At 46.6% G+C, this 20,750-nt stretch overlaps 10 protein-coding genes across 10 annotated transcripts; 4 read left to right on the top strand and 6 right to left on the bottom strand.

The window, feature by feature from the left end:
• Positions 1 to 534: 534 nt before the first annotated feature.
• Positions 535 to 768, top strand: N7483_005756 (uncharacterized protein; the record flags this gene model as incomplete). Its single annotated transcript, XM_057089193.1, has 1 exon — positions 535 to 768. One exon carries the CDS (start codon positions 535 to 537, stop codon positions 766 to 768), a length of 234 nt encoding a protein of 77 aa, XP_056949022.1.
• A 211-nt stretch (positions 769 to 979) lies between these two features.
• N7483_005755 (alpha/beta hydrolase) lies at positions 980 to 2,471 on the bottom strand (the record flags this gene model as incomplete). The annotated part of the gene is made up of 5 exons (XM_057089192.1): positions 980 to 1,044; positions 1,113 to 1,922; positions 1,984 to 2,184; positions 2,237 to 2,310; positions 2,362 to 2,471. 5 exons carry the CDS (start codon positions 2,469 to 2,471, stop codon positions 980 to 982), a joined length of 1,260 nt encoding a protein of 419 aa, XP_056949021.1.
• Positions 2,472 to 3,225: 754 nt separating this feature from the next.
• Positions 3,226 to 5,228, bottom strand: N7483_005754 (sulfatase family protein; the record flags this gene model as incomplete). Its single annotated transcript, XM_057089191.1, has 4 exons — positions 3,226 to 4,236; positions 4,292 to 4,624; positions 4,681 to 4,838; positions 4,898 to 5,228. 4 exons carry the CDS (start codon positions 5,226 to 5,228, stop codon positions 3,226 to 3,228), a joined length of 1,833 nt encoding a protein of 610 aa, XP_056949020.1.
• A 460-nt stretch (positions 5,229 to 5,688) lies between these two features.
• On the top strand, positions 5,689 to 7,323 carry N7483_005753 (uncharacterized protein; the record flags this gene model as incomplete). Its single annotated transcript, XM_057089190.1, has 1 exon — positions 5,689 to 7,323. The coding sequence occupies one exon, from the start codon at positions 5,689 to 5,691 to the stop codon at positions 7,321 to 7,323; it is 1,635 nt and encodes a 544-aa protein (XP_056949019.1).
• Positions 7,324 to 7,578: 255 nt separating this feature from the next.
• On the bottom strand, positions 7,579 to 8,417 carry N7483_005752 (alpha/beta hydrolase; the record flags this gene model as incomplete). The annotated part of the gene is made up of 2 exons (XM_057089189.1): positions 7,579 to 7,929; positions 8,004 to 8,417. The coding sequence occupies 2 exons, from the start codon at positions 8,415 to 8,417 to the stop codon at positions 7,579 to 7,581; spliced, it is 765 nt and encodes a 254-aa protein (XP_056949018.1).
• A 1,289-nt stretch (positions 8,418 to 9,706) lies between these two features.
• N7483_005751 (type III PLP-dependent enzyme) lies at positions 9,707 to 11,115 on the bottom strand (the record flags this gene model as incomplete). The annotated part of the gene is made up of 2 exons (XM_057089188.1): positions 9,707 to 10,761; positions 10,827 to 11,115. 2 exons carry the CDS (start codon positions 11,113 to 11,115, stop codon positions 9,707 to 9,709), a joined length of 1,344 nt encoding a protein of 447 aa, XP_056949017.1.
• A 1,500-nt stretch (positions 11,116 to 12,615) lies between these two features.
• Positions 12,616 to 13,817, bottom strand: N7483_005750 (protein N-lysine methyltransferase family protein; the record flags this gene model as incomplete). The annotated part of the gene is made up of 2 exons (XM_057089187.1): positions 12,616 to 13,207; positions 13,312 to 13,817. The coding sequence occupies 2 exons, from the start codon at positions 13,815 to 13,817 to the stop codon at positions 12,616 to 12,618; spliced, it is 1,098 nt and encodes a 365-aa protein (XP_056949016.1).
• A 256-nt stretch (positions 13,818 to 14,073) lies between these two features.
• On the top strand, positions 14,074 to 15,497 carry N7483_005749 (uncharacterized protein; the record flags this gene model as incomplete). Its single annotated transcript, XM_057089186.1, has 2 exons — positions 14,074 to 15,156; positions 15,213 to 15,497. The coding sequence occupies 2 exons, from the start codon at positions 14,074 to 14,076 to the stop codon at positions 15,495 to 15,497; spliced, it is 1,368 nt and encodes a 455-aa protein (XP_056949015.1).
• Positions 15,498 to 15,888: 391 nt separating this feature from the next.
• Positions 15,889 to 16,962, top strand: N7483_005748 (class I SAM-dependent methyltransferase; the record flags this gene model as incomplete). Its single annotated transcript, XM_057089185.1, has 3 exons — positions 15,889 to 16,059; positions 16,220 to 16,366; positions 16,447 to 16,962. The coding sequence occupies 3 exons, from the start codon at positions 15,889 to 15,891 to the stop codon at positions 16,960 to 16,962; spliced, it is 834 nt and encodes a 277-aa protein (XP_056949014.1).
• A 232-nt stretch (positions 16,963 to 17,194) lies between these two features.
• Positions 17,195 to 19,504, bottom strand: N7483_005747 (uncharacterized protein; the record flags this gene model as incomplete). The annotated part of the gene is made up of 9 exons (XM_057089184.1): positions 17,195 to 17,562; positions 17,611 to 17,674; positions 17,742 to 17,956; positions 18,018 to 18,327; positions 18,386 to 18,824; positions 18,885 to 19,183; positions 19,240 to 19,323; positions 19,384 to 19,403; positions 19,453 to 19,504. The coding sequence occupies 9 exons, from the start codon at positions 19,502 to 19,504 to the stop codon at positions 17,195 to 17,197; spliced, it is 1,851 nt and encodes a 616-aa protein (XP_056949013.1).
• Positions 19,505 to 20,750: the final 1,246 nt, after the last annotated feature.

Here is a 20,750-nt window from a genome sequence, read left to right as displayed (position 1 = left end):
CTGAGTCGTGACCTTTCTCCCTCAACTAATTTATGAGGGAACTCCTATTCTACTTCCAGTATAAAATTCTCAGATCGGACGTGGAACATTTGAATGTCATCATGGCCAACTTGTAGATGACAGAACTTAGAACAATGTTTTATTCTTTTAAGTTTATTCCCCTGCACCTGGGCAAACTATCAGCACTTGAGATATCTTTTCTACTGAATCCGTTATGACTACCACTAACAACTCTTACACCTTAACCTTGGTCGGATTATGCTTAACTCATCTGTTAGCTAATTAATTCTAGAAGCTTTGGGTTAATTTGCCTCATTCTATTCAATTGCTGAGACTCAATTGGATTGTTCCTACCTATTGCTGTAAATTTGCGGCTTTTTACATCAAAATGTGGTCATGGTGGCTGAAAGCTCACATTCGCCATCTGGCGTGCCACTAAATAAAACCTCCATTCTAGGTATTCTTTTTCCTTCCGACCTACATCTCACATACTGCAAATCTGTGAATAAAAGAGATTACTATAAAATCTACAATATGACTTCTCGATCTACGAGTCCATACCGTTCTGCCGAGAACCTCGCTCAAATCCTCAATCTTCGCCATAACGGAGAGACCAATGAAACAGACCATTCGCATGTGACAAGTCGTGGAGCCCCTGCTCGTCACTCCCGTCGACAGCGGTCAGAGTACCGATCCTGGGACCGTGCAAGCGATCAACCAAGTCATGGCCGTACAGGCTCGAAGAATCGATCTAAGTCGGGACATTGAGGGGGAGCGAAGTGTCTTGCACCGACCGTGTATATACCGATAATTTGGAAGGATTCTTTGTGAATTAGATCTGTTCTATTTTGCAATGGCCGTGGCCTCTATTGTTTTGACCATGTAAGCTTCATAACATCAAGTATCTGTAAAGAGGCGAAGACATTCGTGTCTTGTCATCTGTAGTTGCTACAGATCTCCGAGCGTTTGAGCACCAGGTTTAATTTTCAAAAGCCCTCAGAACAGCTAGACCAGCCACAGAAGATGAGGCAACACGATTGTGGCCTGATGCTCAAGTTAGCAGAAAGCTTTGCATGGTAGGATGGTTATTCCACGTTGCAAATATCACATACCTCCATAACGTATACGCTCCCACCGAACCCTCTTCACAACTTCAGTCCCATCCTCACCAATGAACTTGTTCTCCCAAACTTGAATTTGATTGGGACTTCCAGCCTCGATCTTCTCAAAAACTAGCGCCCCAGATGCCCCTTCAATGTTCTCTCCGGTGGCAGCCACCCAAACTCGACGACCTTCATACCAGGGAATATCCGCATCGTTCATAGCATGCACAATCGTAAGATCAAGATCCTTCTGAGAATATTTTAATCCAGATGCATCGGGTTGTGCCGGATTAATCCCAGCCATACGAGCCACCCGTGCAGCCGTATCCCAATGATCAACGATATGGCTTAGTACCCATTTCTGGAAACGAGGATAACCAATTAAGGGTGAAAGCATTGGTGGCGTGAATCCCTTGATACTGTAGGACTCGATAACATTAGCAAAGCTACTAAACGATGCAAGTAGAATAACGCCTGCAAATGGCTCAGCATTCTTAAGGGCAGGTTGAATGGCATTAGGATCAGGTGAGCCGAATGCAAAGCGCTCAGCTACTGCGGCTGTCACTGCTGTGCCTAGACTCTGTCCCACGAGTGCGATTCGAGATGTTGGGATTTTGTATGGCCCTGCTGTGAGGAAGTTCAGTAGTGAGACTCCGTCGGTGATCAGACCCTCTTCTGTGGGACTGCCGGTTGAGAAACCGAATCCGCGGTAATCCAGTGCGAAGACATGAACAGGATTTTCTGGAGTCGATAGAGCTAGGAGAGTGTTGTATCCATTTGGTCGGTTTGCGGAGCCGATGTGAGCTGCGTTTCCGTGGACTGCCGTGAAATCAAGTTAACATCATTTGATTCTTGGTTAAATTTGCATTAAGTCACTCACAGCTCACGACAACTCTGGCATTGGGATTGCTGGATAGAGTCTTGAAGGCGACTGTTTTGGTGTAGTCCTTTGCTGGCCCGGAAGGAGTATTCTCCAATAGCTCGTTCTCATGCTCATGCACAACATGGAGTGGTAGGATGTGCCAACCATAGAGCGTCTCATTGTCGGGTGTCACCAAGTGGAAAGGCTGGACTTGAGTTTCTGGGAAGAGTCAACAAGAGTGAGCTATAACTCATTTCCTCTGAATCTGTACTTAGGAATCCGAATTGTTCCACCTGATTCAAGTCTTGCCAGTAGCTAGGATTGAATTTGTTGACATAGAGAGCACTGCATCCTGGTCAGCATCTCGCGACGGGCAATTATTTTGTTAGTACATACAGGCGTTGGAAGTCTGGATAGGTTACTGCAAATACGAAAAGCACATAGAGCAGGCCACCAGCTGCCAATGTCCAGTAAGCCCTTTTTAAAAGTGGATGTAGCTCGACCATGATGGATGCGAGGAGGCGATAAACCTTGGATGATGATGTTCCTTATCCGCAAGTCCGCGACCGCGTTTTCCTCTATCTACACTAGTCAACTGGTAAATCCTGCTGGTAACAACTTTTCAAAAATGGTCGCTATTATTCAAATTCTATAATACTAGTAGTGATTATATATTGATATATGGGAGAAAGGGCGGAAGCATAAGGGTATAAAGAGGAAAAGAATTAAAATTAAAAAAAAGAACTCCCAGCCAACTGTGACCCTTCTAGAACGCCCAGGTGATCAAGTCACGGTGCCACCGTTTAGTGTTGATAGGAAAGACACGCTCCGTCGCAGAATAAGACGTCTTTGAACATTGAATGATGAATAGATTCAATGTTAGGAAATAATTAAACAGAATCTTCAACTTGAACTGCGCTAACATTGCAACCTTGGAAATGGTCCTCATCCTAGAACTATTGAATCCGGTGCTTTCCGTCATATACTATTTGTATCTGCCAAGTCTAAATTAGTAATTCAGTATATGTATGTTACCAAAGTAATATAGAAGACATAGAAGACATACCATCATCATAGGTTCAGGGGCAGCGGGATTCGCTCCTGGTTGTCCCATTATCTGGAATTTCTTTCGTGCCATCCATGGATGTATGCAAGCCAACTGATACAATCCTGTGTAGAATTTCATATTCTAACCGGTGCCAGTGCACTCGATGAGCGGTTATATTGTCGAATGATGCGCCATCTATCTGCCAAGTTGGATCAAACCCAGTCATACCACGGCAACCCATCCCTTACAAACGCCACACCGTGTGTCTCCCACATGGGCCCCTCGGCCTCAGGCACATATCCATTCCAGCAGTACTCAAATTCGACGCGTGTCATCTGCTGACGCCCATAAAACGCGTCGTATTCCTCCGCCAGCGCGTCCTGCAGCGTCTCAACATCCCCCGCTGGGTGTAGCGATTTCCACGGTTCGCGGCATACTTCTCCGCTGCACGATTTCAGCACGAGCAGGAGCGAGTCGAGCCGCGAGACGATTTTGGAGAAAGGATGGCCTGCTATTGATATACTAGATGATATGACGGAAAAGAGATTATGCATCTGCCCTGGATCGACAGACATGTCGTACAGCTCATGCTCGTTGTTACACCAGATGGAGTAGTAGATGTTGTAGCCAGGGCCGGCGATGCGGATGGCTTTGTAGGTGTTGTTTTCATGCAATGTTTCTATTACCATTAGCCGGTGATGATTGATTGATTGAAAGTAATACTTACTATCGAATATACCCTCTCCACCCGCATACCCCCAATACTCAACGGCCACATGCTCCCGTCTCCGCTGCGCCACAGCCTCAATGCCCTCACGCTCAACGGGGATAGCAGTACCGTCGAAATCTGCTCTGGCCGGAATACCTAGCAACTTGAAAAATGTCGGGGCCAGATCGGTGTGCGTCGTCACAATATCCGTCGTGGTATAGTTAGCTGCTACACCGGGTCCACGCACAATCAGCGGCACATTAATGTCCTCCTCGTACCCGCACGATTTGCCAGGTTGAAGTCTGTGTTGTCCGATGTGGAAGCCATTGTCGCTGCTGTAAAACACATAAGTGTTGTTGAGGATGCCGTAGTCATCGAGTGTGACAATAATGTCGTCGACGAGTTCGTCGACGGCTTGCAGCGAGCGCAGGCGCTGCCGGTAATAGTGGTCGTTGTAGTCAATGTTTTCTTGCGTTTGTTGCGGGAGGTCGAGGAGCCAGTTTGCGCCGGAGGGCTAGCAACCAAGTCAATAACAAGCCATACAGCTTCTAATCTTAATTTATACTCACTACGTCCGGATTAAAATTCTCAGTTCGCGGCACTCTCACACCCTGAAACAAATGCTCATGCCTTTTTGCAGACACCGGCGCGCCATGCCCAAGCATAGGCTCTTTATCAACCCCACTACTATTCTCCTTCATATAAATATTCCCATGCGGCGCAACAGGCGCGATGGTCAGGAAAAACGGTTTGCTATCTGCAACCGCATCTTGCAGCAACTCCTGCGCTTTTTGCGCGATGATGTCTGTCGAATACTCGCCTTCGTAGCTTTTAGGCTGCTCGCCTTTGCGCTGGAAGGTGCTGTTGAGGTAGTTGTATGTGAAGGGGTCGAGGAGGAAGTCCTACATCAAACCCGTTAATTGAAGTTCGACAAGAAAAGCAAAGAAGGGAGGGATACAGAATTGGTGAATCCTGCCGGCGCTGGATCGTCGTAGTTGTTCACGCTGTGCGCGTTGAACAGCTTGCCCGTGTAGTACATGTTGTAGCCGGCCTGCTGCAGCCAGACGGGCAGGTAGTTTTCGTTGAAGCCATTCTTAACGAACTTGGGCCATCCCCCTACACCAATTTTCAGTTAATCGATCAATTGCAAATTCTGTAGTGATTGGGATACATACCATACGGCGGACTGACATCCGTAATGTTCGTATTGTGCGATTGCTTGCCCGTCCACAGCGTCGCGCGCGACGGACAGCAGACAGCTGTGGTGCAGTAATGTTTTTTAAAGTGTGTCCCCTGGTCCAGCAGATGTCTTTTCACATGGGGCATGTAGTCGAGCGAGTTGAGGTGTGTGTCCTGGTCGTCGGTCAGGATGAATACGACGTTGGGGCGATCGCCGCGGCATTGCACGTTCAAGTTTTGCAGAGGTTGCTGCTGGTAGTGACCATTACTAGAGCAGGCAATTGCTGGAATTACAGCAAGCAGGCTGTAGATAAGTAGCGCGCGCATTTCGAGCTGTATCAACCTATATGGTAGAGGTTGGGATGTGCGGAGTATCATTCGGCACGAAAGCCGGGGAGGCTACTAGTGGAAGCTAATAAACCCCTCCCCAGACTATATGACAGTCATTGGCCGACGAGCTCATCATCCTGAACGACCATGGCGACACGTGAAATAATTAAATATCTTACTGTCCCCGCATTAAAACGCGCGGGTTTTTCGCAGCCATCAACCGGGAGACACCGGATATTGCTGTCGGCAAAATCGTGTATATTTCCGCAGTGTTTACGTGCTATACATGCTTTTTAGGGCACAGCAGACGCACGTTACACGTAATAGAGAGCAAGGGAGATTATGCAACTTAAAATCAACGTCTTTTATATAAGTTGAGATCTCTGCCCAACCTATCCCAGATTATAGAAAGAAAAAGAGAGGAGTGACCCCAGGTGCAGCAAACCCAACCTACAGCATGTCTTCTGATCAAGACCACATCACCCTCAATACCAGCGTGGTACACACGCTCGCAACATCCAACCCCAAAGTCGCCGTCCTCAGCAGCGAGGCCAAACTCGCCACCGACGCCGAGCATAACCTCTCAATCCGGGACGCCATCAAACGCTACCCCAAGGCCGTCGCATGGTCCATTCTGTTCTCCACTGCAATCATCATGGAAGGCTACGACACTGTGCTCGTCTCCTCTTTCTTTGCTTATCCTTCCTTCCAGAAAAAATTTGGTAAACCAGAAGCCAATGATCCGGGCTCGTACCAGGTTTCCGCACCCTGGCAATCGGGACTATCGAATGGGGCGCGCGTTGGGGAGATTTTGGGACTGTTTATCAACGGTATTCTGGCGGAGATGTTTGGCATGAAGAGGACTATGATCGGCACGTTGGTCGCGCTCTGCGGGTTTATTTTTATTTCTTTCTTTGCCACAAACATCCAGACGTTACTCGCTGCAGAGATCCTCATGGGCATACCCTGGGGCGTCTTCCAGACGCTTACTACCTCCTACGCTGCAGAGGTCTGCCCCGTTGCTCTCCGCTGCTATCTCACCACATACGTGAACATGATGTGGGGAGTCGGCCAACTACTAGCTACCGGCGTGCTGCGCGGCCTGCTCTCGCGCTCCGGACAATGGTCATACCGCATCCCCTTCGCGCTGCAATGGATGTGGCCCGTACCCTTAATCTTGGGCATCGCCTTCTCGCCGGAATCACCGTGGTGGCTCGTCCGCAAGGGGCGGATCGACGACGCACGTAAATCGTTGCGTCGCCTCACTTCATCCCCAACAGACGCTGAGCTGGACAACTCGATTGCCATGATTAAACACAGTGATGAAATCGAAAAGGAGTTGTCGGCGGGGACGTCGTATTGGGATTGTTTCAAAGGCATAAATCTGCGGCGCACGGAGATTGCGTGCATCGCATGGGTCACTCAGGCGGCTTCAGGGGCGTCGCTAGTGAGTTATGCGTCGTACTTTTTTGAGCAGGCCGGGCTGCCGACGACTATCTCATTTGACTTTTCTATGGCGCTGTATTCGCTGGCTATTATCGGTGTTTTCTTCTCCTGGTGGGCCATGGCATATCTGGGTCGACGCACCATCTATCTCGGCGGGCTCTCCGGTTTAGTAATTGTGATGCTGAGTGTAGGTATTTCAAGTCTTGTGCATACCAGCGCCGCCAATTATGCAACAGGCAGTTTGCTGCTTGTGTTCACGCTGGTGTACGATATTACCATCGGGTCTGTCTGCTATTCTGTTGTGGCTGAAATCCCATCTTCCCGACTCCGCACAAAGACTATTGTGCTTGCACGTATTGCGTATAATATTCAGGGCACCATAAACGGCGTTATTACCCCGGACATGATCAATCCAACGTATTGGAATTGGAAAGGGAAAGCGGGCTTTTTCTGGGCTGGAACCTGTTTTTTGTGTCTTATATGGACGTACTTTAGGCTGCCAGAACCGAAGGGGAGGACATATGCGGAGTTGGACATTTTGTTTGAGCAGGGAGTTTCAGCACGAAAATTTGGGAAGGCGACGTTGGATATTTTTGAGGATGTGCAGGCAGTGGCAGTTGAGGAAGAGGGTAAGGCGGAGGTTTAGTATGGTAAGAAGTATGGGAGAATGTTCATCTTTAGTCTTAAGGGTTGATTTAAAGCTCGTTTAAATCGATATGAGTCTTGAGTAGATGTAAAAGCCAGGGCATGAGTTTCAGGTCAAGGTCAAGTCAGGTTGATGAGTTCCTACTAAGAATCGAGTAAGAAAAGCAAACAACAAAGGCCATAATTTCAAGTTAATAAATCTAAGATGAAAGCTAAATGACATTAATTCAATCACTCCATACTCTCACTACTCGTTTCATCGTACTTCAATAGCTGTCTGCCCAGCCTCAACCGCAATCTCAAGCCCCTTCACAACCTCATCCGGCTTGCTCAAAAACGGCGAATGCGAAGCATCAATATGGAACTTCACGGGCTCATTCAAAGTTTTGACAAACCCCTCCTGGACAACCATGGGCAAGGCCTGATCTTCAACACAGTAGATGTACATAGAAGGAATATCCTTCCAAGATTCATAAACTGCTGGCTCAAGGAAGGATTTCAACGTCTGCGGCTGGAGCTTCGAGATCCATTTCTTCTGTTCCGTTTCTGTCATATCATGATAGAAGATGACCTCTTCTTGAGACGAATAACAGTATCCCTCTTCATCCTAATTATATCAAACCAATTGTTAGTTCAGAGAAATCACAAAATAATCATCCAGAATACCGTGAGTATACATACCTTTGGAACCATCCAAGGAAGCCATTGATTTCCAAGCATATTGTACAATGACAGGCCCTTAGGCGCAACGAATGCTCCCATCCACACAACCATAATCACACCCCCAGTCTGGCCATTCTCAACTCGCTGCTTATATCCGAGTCCCTCGACCGCCCCAGCTCCTACTATCCCTCCATAAGAATGGTTCACAACCACAGCCTGGCGGCCACTATCTACCAAGCCCTTGATAACAGACTTGGTGTATTCGATATCTGCGTGGAGCCCATTCTCAGGATTACTGGAGCCAACAGATGGTGTCGAGATAGCTTCGCTGTCGTATCCTTGATCCATGAGCAAGGAACGAACTTGATCAAAGCCGTCGGCGGTGTGCCATGCCCCAGGAACAAAGACGAAGATAGGTTTAATGTCGGACATGATTTCCTTGATTGAAGTGCTGGAGCTCTTTCTCGAGGACAAGGACTATATAACGTGGCGAGGATAAGGTATTAGTCTTGCGTTGGAATGATTCGGATAGGACTCGGATTTAGATCCCTAGCCAAACCTGGGGACTCATATCCTTTTATAACAATTAACTCTCTAGTACGAGTTAGCGGGGAAGCTTTGTCGTACCGTGGACGTAAAAGAACTCGATTTTGAACATTGGGAAAAGATCTCCGGGAGATCCTTTCGGATATCCTTTGAAGTTGGCTCGGGATCAAGTGGTTTAGCGTTAGGTCTCGGATGGATACTAGTATCTACTAGTTGGTTCAAATCCATCTTTCTAGCAGGTAATTCCTCATTCAAGTTCCATCTTTCTAAAATGAATCACATATTCGAATAGATAAAAGAAATTCATCTTTATTTCTTTTAAACGTTATTGGAATATGTGCAATGCAGTGTTGACGTAAACGAGTCCTGCATGTACTCTGCAAGGGATGGTAGTATACCGTATACGTACATAGATGCATCCAACTCAAAAGACATCAATTCAATTCAAGCCTCAAAATCCCAACACTGGAAATAAGGATAAGAATTTGACTTTCGCAGAGCCGACATAGATTCGGAGAAGCCGATCGGAAGTAATGAAGGGTGATGTCGGATATCTCGTACTTTAACACGGGATGGTTCCCCACAAGAGTACCCCAGGTTCTAAACGGTTAGATTGGAGACATCCAAGACCTGCACGAGGCTCAATAAGGATATAGAGTTCATGCCCAGGTGAAATCGGATGCTCTCACCGTGAATCCCAATAGTAGTTTAGGTGTGTCATGATATTAATTTGCCATTAGAAGATACTGCAAGTCCCTCAAGCATGGGCTCTATTAGATTGCATATGGTGGTACATTGATAGGTGGGAAGAGCTTCAATTGAGATGCAGCCCTGAAGTGAAAGAAAAGCACACAGAAAATGGAATATCAGCGATGTACCAGATCTAAGACGTTGAGAGACGAAGTTTCGGAAACGATCAAAGTCAACGCGAAAAACTTGAAATTGAATTGCAGAAACAAAGGCGAAATTTTCTAAATCTAAACTCAATCTATCACAAAACCGACGCATCAAGTCAGATTATTCTCGTGGCTTGCCCAAAGTGAATCAAAATAGAAAATTTGAAACAGAAACATAAAGCAAATGAGGCTTACAACGATAACACAGAGCTGCGTTAACATGCAAGACAAGTACAGAATTACACAAAAATAAGATAAAAAATAAAAATAGAAATCAAATTAATAGTTGAGCAGGGCAGAAGCACCAGTCTCGCTCGAGATGTAGATAACCTCGTGGTTATCAGAGAAACCATTAAAGCGAGTGGCACTGCACTTGGTGTAAGCGCCCATCTCCTCGAAGTAGAGCCAGTCCCCAGTATTGACAAGACCAGGCAGATCGATGCGCTCAGTGATCACATCGATGCCATCGCAGGTAGGGCCCCAGATCGAATAAGAGATAGTCTCCAAAGTCGCAGAATTCGGAGTGCTCTGCTCAGAGTTGGCAGCGGACAGCAGAACCTGAGCAACGGGGTGCTGGTGATCGAAGATGATGTTCGAGAAATTACCATAGACACCATCATTCAGGTAAAGCATGTACGCATCCCGCGTAGGGTCCAGCGGGTCTGGCACGTCGCGACGAGCAATCACATTGGCTGCCAGGGTAAAGGCATTGGCGACGTAGTAACGACCAGGCTCAGCAATGATGCGGACGTTGGGCGGGAAGTAAGTCTCCAGAGCATCGCTGAGGATGCCAGAGAACTTCTCGAAGGTATCCTGGCAGAAACCACCACCAACATCAAGGGTATGCAACTCATGGCCAATCTCTTCCGCCTGGTCGAACACCAAACGAGCGTCTTGAACCGCCTTCAGGAAAGCACGGGGGTCTTCAGCGCCGGAACCAACGTGGAAGCTAACGCCAACGACCTTCAGTTCGAGTTGGTGAGCGAGCTGGAGTAGCTGATGGGCCACATCCAGGGAGGCGCCAAACTTCATACTCAATCGGCACAGGCTGGTCGAGTCATCGGTCAGGATACGGAGATAAAGCTCCGCACCTGGGAAGTGGGCCTTGATCTTGTAAAGCTCGTCGGCATTGTCGAAAGTCATCTGCTTGACGCCAACCTCTTGCGCAAAACGAAGGTAAGACTTGGTCTTGCAAGGTTGAGCATAGATAATACGGCTAGGATCGACGCCCGTCTGAAGGGCTAGATCGATCTCAGACTTGGAAGCACAGTCAAACCCATTACCAAACTGAGCCATCAGGCGAAGAACCTCAGGATCGGGGTTGCACTTGACAGCTGTAATAAGTTAGTTTCATAGTGCCAACAACCCCACACGTAAGAACCGGGAAGAAAATACGTACCATAGAAAGGCTTGACACGGCTTAGGTTCATCTTCCAGCGCATATGCTGGCGGTACACCTCACCCATATCAGCAACATAGAACGCATCCTCCTCCCCAGGACCACACCGGTCCACATCCACCTCGGTGGCCCGTTTCTTCAGGACATCCAGAACCAGGTCCTTGGCAGCCAACCGAGATTGCAACAATTCCTCCGCATGAATACTGATTAAACCATGATTGTCCCGACTGTTGATGTCGGATTTGAGGGAGCATACATCAGTATGCGGAACACACGCAGTCGGTGCCATATCCGTACAGCTGCGACTCAGCACGGATTCGGTCTCAGAAAGAGAAAATGAGAAAATAAGAAAGTGAAATTACGCGACTGCGCGTTAGGGAGGACGAAAAGTGTCGCAACCGTAGTTGACTGGACCAAGCCTCCTAGACCCTTCCCCCTTAAGAGGAAGAACCTTCAGAGAAATCCTATGCGGCAGCTCAAGGTATGCGGGATTATCCTGAGCGGGCGTCAACGGGGTGAAAAAAGGCGCACCGGACGATAGCTCAGCGAACAGCAGGCGGTGGAATGTTATTAAGAGTGTCGCGGGAACGTCGAGTGGAGACAATTTGGCTAAGAAGCACAATCGACTCTCGTGGAGCCGTGATGACGATTGCCTTAGGGGAGTATACCTAAGGCAGTTCTTTCAAAAACTTGAAAGAGGGGGATGCGATCTGTGACGCTACCATAGGTCAGTTTAACGTTGCGTCAAACTTGGGGCAGTGCCCAGATTTGTATAATGGATTTAAGTATGAGAGAAAAAAATGGACGGTTGAGAGGGCGAGATGGAGGGGAAGCGTCAGAGTTTTAAATTCTCAGTGCGGATTGTTTAGGGCACATAACAGGAATAGTGGTAAAAAAAGAAAGCAAAAAAACGCAAGGGTGATATTCTCAAAAACCAGGATCCTGGTTATAGAGATATATAGAATTAGAAAAAAAAAAAAAGGACTCACCTGGGAATGGGCAAAAAAAGCACGAAGTCGAAAGGAGAAGAAAGGAGAAATTTAAGCCCACCAAGTACAACCTGGGCACAGGTGGAGGATGCTGACTGATCAATGATGAAGGGTTCACAGTGGAAAACGGAGAACTTGGAGTTACTACGGAGAACACACACAAAAAACTGGGAAACCATATCCACTATGCGGGATTTCTTATTTTTTTCCCTCTTTTCGAGGATTCTAGACTAGTGAACGTTTGGAGTATACGGGGTACATTCTATAATAATTTTTTTTTAATTTTATTTAAGTCAGCATGCATGTATACCAGATGTACCCTGTAGTATAGAATTCACGATGGTGCCTGCGTATGTACAGTATCCATGTATGTACAGTATGGTAAAGATTCTCGGGATTTCTCAATTAGGTTTCTTCTAAAAAAAAACATGCGGTGTGGCAATTATCCTTGTCAGTGCCTGGGCACTCCGCGTACCTAGTATGATATAACCGGTGTGAAATCGCATTGACTCCCCCCACATGATAAGAAAAAAAAATCCCTCGGGTAACTAAAGGGATGACCCGAGAGGGATTTTCAAAGCTGAAGGTACTCCGTATATGTAGGAGTATAACATTCACCCTGGGCAGCTTGGGCAGCGTGCACACGAGCTCATGAGACCCGCTAAGGGCGAGAACCCGAAAATGACGCACTGTGGGTTTTACCGGGTGCACGGACCCACATCACATAAAATAGCCTGTCAGGTTCGTTCCAATGGTCACCGGAATTGTAAATCAAAGGAACCTTGAAAAAACTATGACAACTATGACAGCGGGGCATTCTGATCACGTTGATAACAATGGAATTCAATTTGATCCGTTTGGTCATGTTGCGCCGGCAATTGAAGACTGCTTGATTGAGCACTAAAGGCTGCAGATTCCATCAATTCGAAGAAGACCGCTTCGCTTTCATGTCGTCGCTTCAAGGCCACGAATACCAAGGCCTTCGGGGAAGTTCGGACTAATCGGTCAAGAACTGACACTAAAGTTGGAAGGCTGTCTGCGTTATAGGTACAGTCGGAAACTAGGATCAGATCAATGGGTTGACTGCAAAGATCCGTGGGTGGTTCATCCCAGTCGAGTGTTTGATAGTCAACCGTCGAAGATGCCTTTAGACGGGCCTCGTCTAGATTGCGCGTTACAATTTCCTCCACCTCCGGAAGATCGGTGAGAAGTACCTTGCACCCATCAAGCATTGTGGCTAGTGCAATACCGACAATGCCACAGCCAGCCCCCAGTTCCACGACCTGAAGGGGGTGATCCCGGGTTGCAAGTAACTGGTTGAGAATGGGTGTGTTGGGAGAATTGCCAGAGATAGATTCTTTAAGAAGAATGATTGATGCAAGTGCCGCATCCCTAAAGTTTGCATTGAAAGAAAGAGAGAAAATCATTAATTCTAAATACAACAATGGGCAAACAAGTCCTCCGGATTCGAAGTCTTAAATTCAATTCCAACTCACCAGATGTGTCTAGCAATGCTATTGCCAGTCTCCTCCCATATTTTCAAAGGCGAGATGGCTTTGTTTTCTGAAATGTGAAGTTCGCGCTGGATCAATTTTTGCGCTGCGTCTGATTGCCATTGAAAGGAGGCACTGCAGCCTGATATGACCAATGGTGTGGTATTTCTTCCAAGTAAATCTTGTGGGTCAGCTTGCGATCGGATTTGTAAAACTGCGTCGTGTTGGGCGACTCGGTCCACTGAATAAGGACCCATTGTGATTGCAAGTTGTCGGGAACCGGCTCGCCATTGGAGAGTACATTGGTCCATTGACTCTCGAGACGCACGCTGAACCCATGTCGCCACTAAATCCACGTCTTCTGCAAGGAAGTCATCTCCCAGATCGGTGGTGATACAGATGAGAGCGGTAATAGAGACGGACTTTCGTTGCTGGGGGCGGGATTGTTTGGAATTCTTTTTTTCTTGATGAAACTTTGGCGGTTTGAGAAATCGAATATAATAGACCATATTTCTTTAATCAATGGATTTAGAATTTTAAGATCTTCAATTGTATATCTCTTTCTCTTTATCTTTCATCTTAACTTTTTCCTCTTTTTTTACCCCAGAATCTCACGTGCTCCCGGGATGACTAACCCACTTGCCAGATGACATCGTTACTCCTCAACGTTTAGCTCCCCGGACTCTCTCATGTTCTGTACACCCCCTGCCATGAAGTGAATCCGGCTCATTCCGATTCTTCTGCTCATCTTGATTGCATTGCAAGATGATGCGATCGCGGGATCCGCGCATCCGGCAGCGGATCAATCAGATCTCCCATAACATTGAATCCGCCAACGAATCCGCCCAGGAAGGTCTATACGCCTTTTCACAGAACTACCTCTCTCCGTGTTTCAACTCCGTTGGAAATTGCGTCTATTCATGCACTGCATCATGTATGCCGAACCGGGAGGACCAGCTGCGACGCCGACGCCGGGGACAGACCGAGGCCAACTTTGATTTCTACGATGACTGGGATAACGCCGAAGAGGAAGACAGTTTGCTGGGATGGGGCACAGGTGAATTGGACCGTCTTCTTGCAGGGAGTGGATTAACCCGTGCTACAGCGGAGCAGCCACGCCGCCCTAGGAGAATGAGTTATGGGACACGTAACACAAGGCGGAGAAGTACTGTCCACATCCCAGATAATCGAACAGATCCTACTGTCATCCCGAGTTCGTCCTTTATTGGATTCCTAGAACGGTTTCCCTGGCGATTTGGCGCGAAGGGGGTAAAATACCGTCCCTCGGCAGCCGACTTACAAGAACACCCAGGCAGCTCTCGGCGCTATGCGCACGAAGATGAGCCTCTTATGGAGGATGCGGAGGAGGATGGGGGCCGGATATCTTACAATTTAAATGGGAGAAATCGGAGTGGCACTGGGTCCTCTCGTGGGACCTCTAATTCGCTCAGTTCCCGTGGAGATCTGTTTCCAAGCGACGAGGAAGAGGATGCAGTTCCGCTGGACGATGAATTTGCTCTTGCTTTCGGACGCCGTGGAACGGGATTGGAATCTGATGATCAAGGCTCAAAATCGGAGATGGTGAGATCTGTCTCTGGGACGTCTAGTCTAGGAGATGCATCTTCCAAAAAGTCAAAGCGCAAGAAGAAAAAGAAGCGTTCATCTACAAAGTCTCCGATGGAGACAGAGCCGGAGATTCTTCCAGATATCGAGGGTCCGTCAATAGCGGACTTGAAATTGGAAGATGACCAAGCAGCACTTAATGAAGAGTCAACGATTAAGAGAAAACGGATGGCCGCACAAGAATTGGCTGCTAAGCGTGGTCTTGAGACAGATAACATTCACATGGTACAGGAGTCCAGTCTGCCCAACATGATTTGACGAATTGCTGATCTCTTGTATAGCTCGCATCAACTTCAGATTCAAGGGAGCAGCCATCTTCTACTGCAGGCCCCGTATCAAGAATAGAGCACCACCTCACAGATCATGATCAACGGTCCATCGGATCATCTATTCGGCAATCTCAGGGTGATCAAACAGAACCATTCCCACCATTCCCGCTGCCGGAATCCCCTGACGCATCGTCAAAACCTAGCTCTATCAACATTCCAGGCAGCGGACTGGTTGAACTGACTGATGAAGCCGGTCCCCAAGATACTGACGACAGATCCAACGAAGCTCGCTCTTAAACTTGACAAAGGAAGATGTCATGCGAGCGTCCATGGATCTCCTGTACGATATGATGATTGTCTTTTCGCTGTACCTATACCCCATTGACGACGATGAATTATATTTCAATACTTTTCCGGTCCTAGTCCTTGAATCGATGAGTTATCTAGCCTAAGAGGAAAAAACATATTAATTAAATGGAATTCCAATACAACTTGATGAACCTGACTTCTTACAGTCGTGATCTTAATATCTGTCCACAGCCCCACCGCGGGGATACGGATCTCCGGCAACAAACGTATGCCGGTTCCGGAGTAGTACGTACCCCTCTCTTGAATCTGTAAGACAGCACTTAAACTTCTATATCACTGCAAATCATTATTGAGCAGATCATCATCTACAGTCTCCACAATGGCCAAGGCTGAATCCGATCTACGGTCTATGATAACCCAGGGCAAGGATCCGCGTGAACTGCCCTGGTATAGAACTGATCTCGAGGAAGTGCAACAGCCAGCCAAGACAATTTTGGAGAACTATAGTAAGATCCAGCCGGATCAAGTTCTTCAGCATGTAAAGGATGTGGTGAGTTGACCGTTCTCTACGAAGCATTAAAGTATGACTTACTTGAAGACAGTACTGAGTACTAATCTGTTTGTATTTCAGAGAGAGCGTGCTTTTAAAGTGGTAAGTTAATCACAGCTCCAATGACTCTTGCTGCATCTCAATACTCATTCACATCCAGTTCCCATACCCTTGTATCGGTGCATTCCGCTTCTTAGATATGAGCATTCCCCAATCACCCGCCTACCCTGAGATCCTAGAGCGTCTCAAATCAGGTCAGAAACTACTAGATGTAGGCTGTGCCGTTGGTCAAGAGCTACGACACCTAGTATGTTCCATCCTTCCACCAGCTCATACCATGGGGCAGCTCCATTTCATACATATTCCCGAAAATCTAACATTAAAAAGGTCTACGATGGAGTCCCATCGGAAAACATCTACGCCTCTGATCTCCGACAAGATTTCTTCGATATCGGCTACGACCTTTTCGCAGACCGCTCAACTCTCAAATCCCAGTTCATTGTCAGTGATATCTTCGATGATAACTCCGATCTCGTGAACCAACTTTCCAATGGCGTCGATATCATCAATGCAGCCTCATTCTTCCATCTTTTCAGCTGGGACCAGCAGATCTTAGTTGCGAAGCGTGTTGTTAGCTTGTTACGTGCGCAACCTGGGTCATTGTTGATTGGTCGACAGGTTGGTCGTACTGATCCGGCTGATCCTGAGGATAAGACCATTGAGCATTATCGGCATAATGTCGAGATTTGGAAGAAGCTTTGGAAGCAAGTTGGTGCTGAGACGGGTACGGAGTGGGAGGTTGAGGCTTGGGTGGAGGAGTGGGCTGGAGCGGATAAGATTATGAAGACTTTCCTTGAGGGAATGGATACTTATAAGTTGAAGTTTATTGTCAAGAGGGTTTAGATGAACTCTCGTGGGGAGGAAATCTTCAAGTTGGAAGAGAGGACACGGGATATACTATTCAACATTTTGAAGACTCCAGATGTCGTCGGAAGAGATAGGATAGAATCTGGGAGACCACATGCGCATACATATGAATGGGTTAGTACATATCTACATTCAAACTTGAAGTTTTTCGAGTGAAGGGACTGCCAGTGTTCATACATAATGCATTTTTATGTTGATATGTTCAAATTTACTCGTCTTCATTCCAGGCTGTACTTGATCCGAAGATCTGAGTACTATTTCCCAGCAAACTGGAGTCATATGAAACAGCAGGTATCCCTACTGGCACCTGGCCCAATGACTTTGAACTCTGAGGAAACTGAGTAGAGTTTTGAAACAGCCAGGGAGGGTTCGCCAAGGACATTATTTCATGATCGAAGATTGTCCAGGGATCATCTGTTTCAGGGCCCGGGATTGCCAATGCAGAGCTTGTATCTGGAGGGGTATGCATTGCTTGCATGCTGGATTCGAGGCGCTGGAATAAAACTGTGTGTATACTTGCCGCAGACTGATAGCTCCGTTCAAGACTCTGGAGGTGGGCTTGAATGAGATGGAGATCTGGAAATGTTAGTGAAAGAAAGAAATTAGATGAAGGGTGATCCGTACCGTCTTGGTGCGTCATGCCATCTTCCACCCCACGAAGAAGCAATATCGCAGCCCATGTGATCATCTTGATTCGATATTAGCAATCTCAGAAGCACGGGTCGCAGAGTCTCGTGTGCTTAGTTGGTACTCACAATCAGATCCCAATTGGACCAAATGCTGGCATCATCTTGGCGTAATCTTAACACTGCCCGCGCCGATACGAGGAGCTCGTGTCTTTCAACAGGACTGATATTTGCGGAGCTAAGATCCAGTCCACGAGCAGGATGATAAATAGACAGAACGTAAAGTTTATGCAGATGATACTGTAACAAGATCAAAATACCCTGTCGGTCTGATGGTGATGGTTCTGGATGAAAGTTTTGTCAGTTTCATCTGAATGGAGTACGCTTCCAATTGAGTTCACTTACGAGATGCTCCATTATACTGGACAAGCCAGTCATCAAGCTTTCGAGCCCATAGTCTAATTATATGAGAGTCTTTCTCAGTAAATGGGCTGCGAACGGTGGGAATACTATTAGAGATATCTGCATTCATTGAAGACCATATTGTCGGCAGTCCTCTACCGACAAAGTGGCTTAGACCAAAGTGCATCATTTCCGCGAGGCCTTCAAACGCGGTTCTCCGGTGACTGGCTAGGCCCTGGATGTCAAGTGTTGGTGGATGTGGTGGGAGTAGAGGATAAGACATGTGTAACGATGCATGTTCAATGTCAATGACCTTCAAAGATATTAGTATGGCTCAGTTGTCCAGATGTCAGCTAAGATCTTTGACTCACCTGCAGACCGGAAAAAAGGCTAGGCCAATCTATCCTGGAGTCTTCTGGTTCATATTCACAGTGATCGAGCCACATTCGGTAACCCATTGCAATCCATGAACCTGTCGTATCAACATAGGCCTCGGAGCTTAGACTTGCCATAATCAAACCAAGAATATTATGGAAGGCTTTTTGCTGCTTTTTGAACGGCGGCAAATATTGTTCAATTTCTGCGCTGCTTTCTGTTCTTAGTGTAAGAAAGGCAGTTGGGCTAGGTGACACCAGTTCGGCGATTGCGCAACAATTTGCAGTAAAATAGGCCGATGCTAACGATCCCATCTCTGGAGATGGATGATGAAGGGCAGAGATGTAAAGAACAGAAGCCAGTAGTAATGGAGTTGGAGAAGCAAATACATCGCGGTCTTTTAGGAAATGCAGCAGTGGTAAATTATCCATAAATCTGACATTCGTTAGCTCATGATTCGAATTTAGTTCATCGTTTGAAATATCGCAAACTAACGAGGTCCAAAGTCGTTTAATAACGGGTCGAGACCAAATACTCTCATCCTGTTCAGGTCGGGTAATTGATCTTAAATGAGCAACAGATCTCCAAGCTTCTTGCAATGGTATATTTCCATTGTCTTCGTCCCTGTCCAAATATTGAGAAATACTAGAGGATTCTAAATCACCCTGACCAATTCCTAGGGCAGCTTCGATCCGATCTAATCGATCCAATATAGACTGCTGGTCATGCAACGACGGGCTTGTATTGAGTAAACTTGAATGTTGTTCATCGAGTAAATCATGGATAGCAGAGGCCTCACTGAAAGTAAGTATAAAGATCTATACAAGTGATTCCTCAAAGTAAGACATACATTGGCACGAGGTTTAAAAACACACGGTGTACGTGTATGTCGGCATCGACGACAGGGAGGATTCCCCAACACCTCACATTTCATCTATTATTTTTCAATGAATTAATGGCCGGTTCTTGAGATATACAGACAAATATGATATACCTTCAGTCGCCGACAATTCACTGGCTGCCTCGTTAGCACCGTATCTATTATGGAGACTTCATCACTCACCACAGGCCTTAGTTGGCCTAGGCCCCAGGACCATAGTCCCCTGTTTACTCATGATGCCTGGTAGATTACATCTGTGGAGATAGATGAATAGTGGAAGTCTGTGATGCCTCCAGTGCTTCTTATCTACCACGTGAGCCGGTGTTAATATTAATGGGTGGGTTTTAGAGGTTAAATATCCAATAGAAAACGACTAGTTTTGGGCAAAACATAATGCGCTTATTCCCGAGGTCGAAAGGAATCAAATAAGATGATAAAGCTAGCGGTGAGATAGGCGGTCAATATTATAGTGGTTTTGGCGGCTTGGCCGTTATAGCCCTGGCCCTTAATCCCGCTGCATACGGAGTAGCCCTGGCCCCTGGAGCACTTAGGTGTATTATGGGGCCGAGGGATCCCGGGGGTCGAACGTATAGGCAGCCAGACGGATGCTACTGTGACCCTAGGTACTAGTCAAATTAAGTCAGATTATATGGGTAAATGACACTACGAAATTGGATGAAATTCAATCTATTTCATGTCCAGGCTCCGATAAAACATTTGAACTTTTAAAAACGTCACAATATCAAACATTTGAAATATCATGATTTATACACTCAACTTGAGGCCTCCAGTAGCTAAGTTTGTACTTCTGGTGCACCAAGATCCCTCATTCAAGCTCAAGTTCTAATTGTGGCTCAGGCTCACTCATTTTTCTCCATATATCTATTGCTACCCAATTGATGTACCCCGTATACTGCTACATAGTATTTAAAGCTTACACACATGTGCACTCGTAGTAGGACTGTGACCATTCATGTATGTGCTTACTGGTGCCCGGTCCCAGTACGACGGCACCAAGAAAAAGTTCCACTTCATCCTATTTGATAAATTCAAGACTGACTCCAAATAGGAAAATATTTGAATGGGCCAAGCAGTTGGGAAGCTAGTATCAATAACTGAGTGTGACAGGTCACATATAACCTTGAAAGTCTCGGGAAGAACACATCGACGACATTATGAGACTAGTGCTCAAACAAAGGATAGTTCTACTAGTACTCCGTAGACAAAGCAGCATTGAGTTGGGGATTGGGGATATCAATCACAAATTGCAAAGTCATAACCTTAGAATCCTACATTGGAACATTTTTGAACATTTGAAGTTGTAACCCTGGAGCTTCACTCACATCGACATCTTCACATCCGAATCAGTAAGAGTCCTATTTGTAGGAGCCCTAATTGAACTTGAGGTCCATAGATTTTTGACCAGGACATCATGTTCAGTGATATTATTGATTATAGAGTTTTCCAGGTTCTCTTTCAAT

This window comes from Penicillium malachiteum, assembly GCF_028827825.1.
Source record: "Penicillium malachiteum strain IBT 17515 chromosome Unknown utg000002l:1.0-8849297.0:1.0-8852440.0, whole genome shotgun sequence".
Lineage (NCBI taxonomy): Eukaryota > Fungi > Ascomycota > Eurotiomycetes > Eurotiales > Aspergillaceae > Penicillium > Penicillium malachiteum.
Note: the sequence above shows the minus strand (reverse complement) of the source record. Positions and strands in the feature narration are given on the sequence as shown.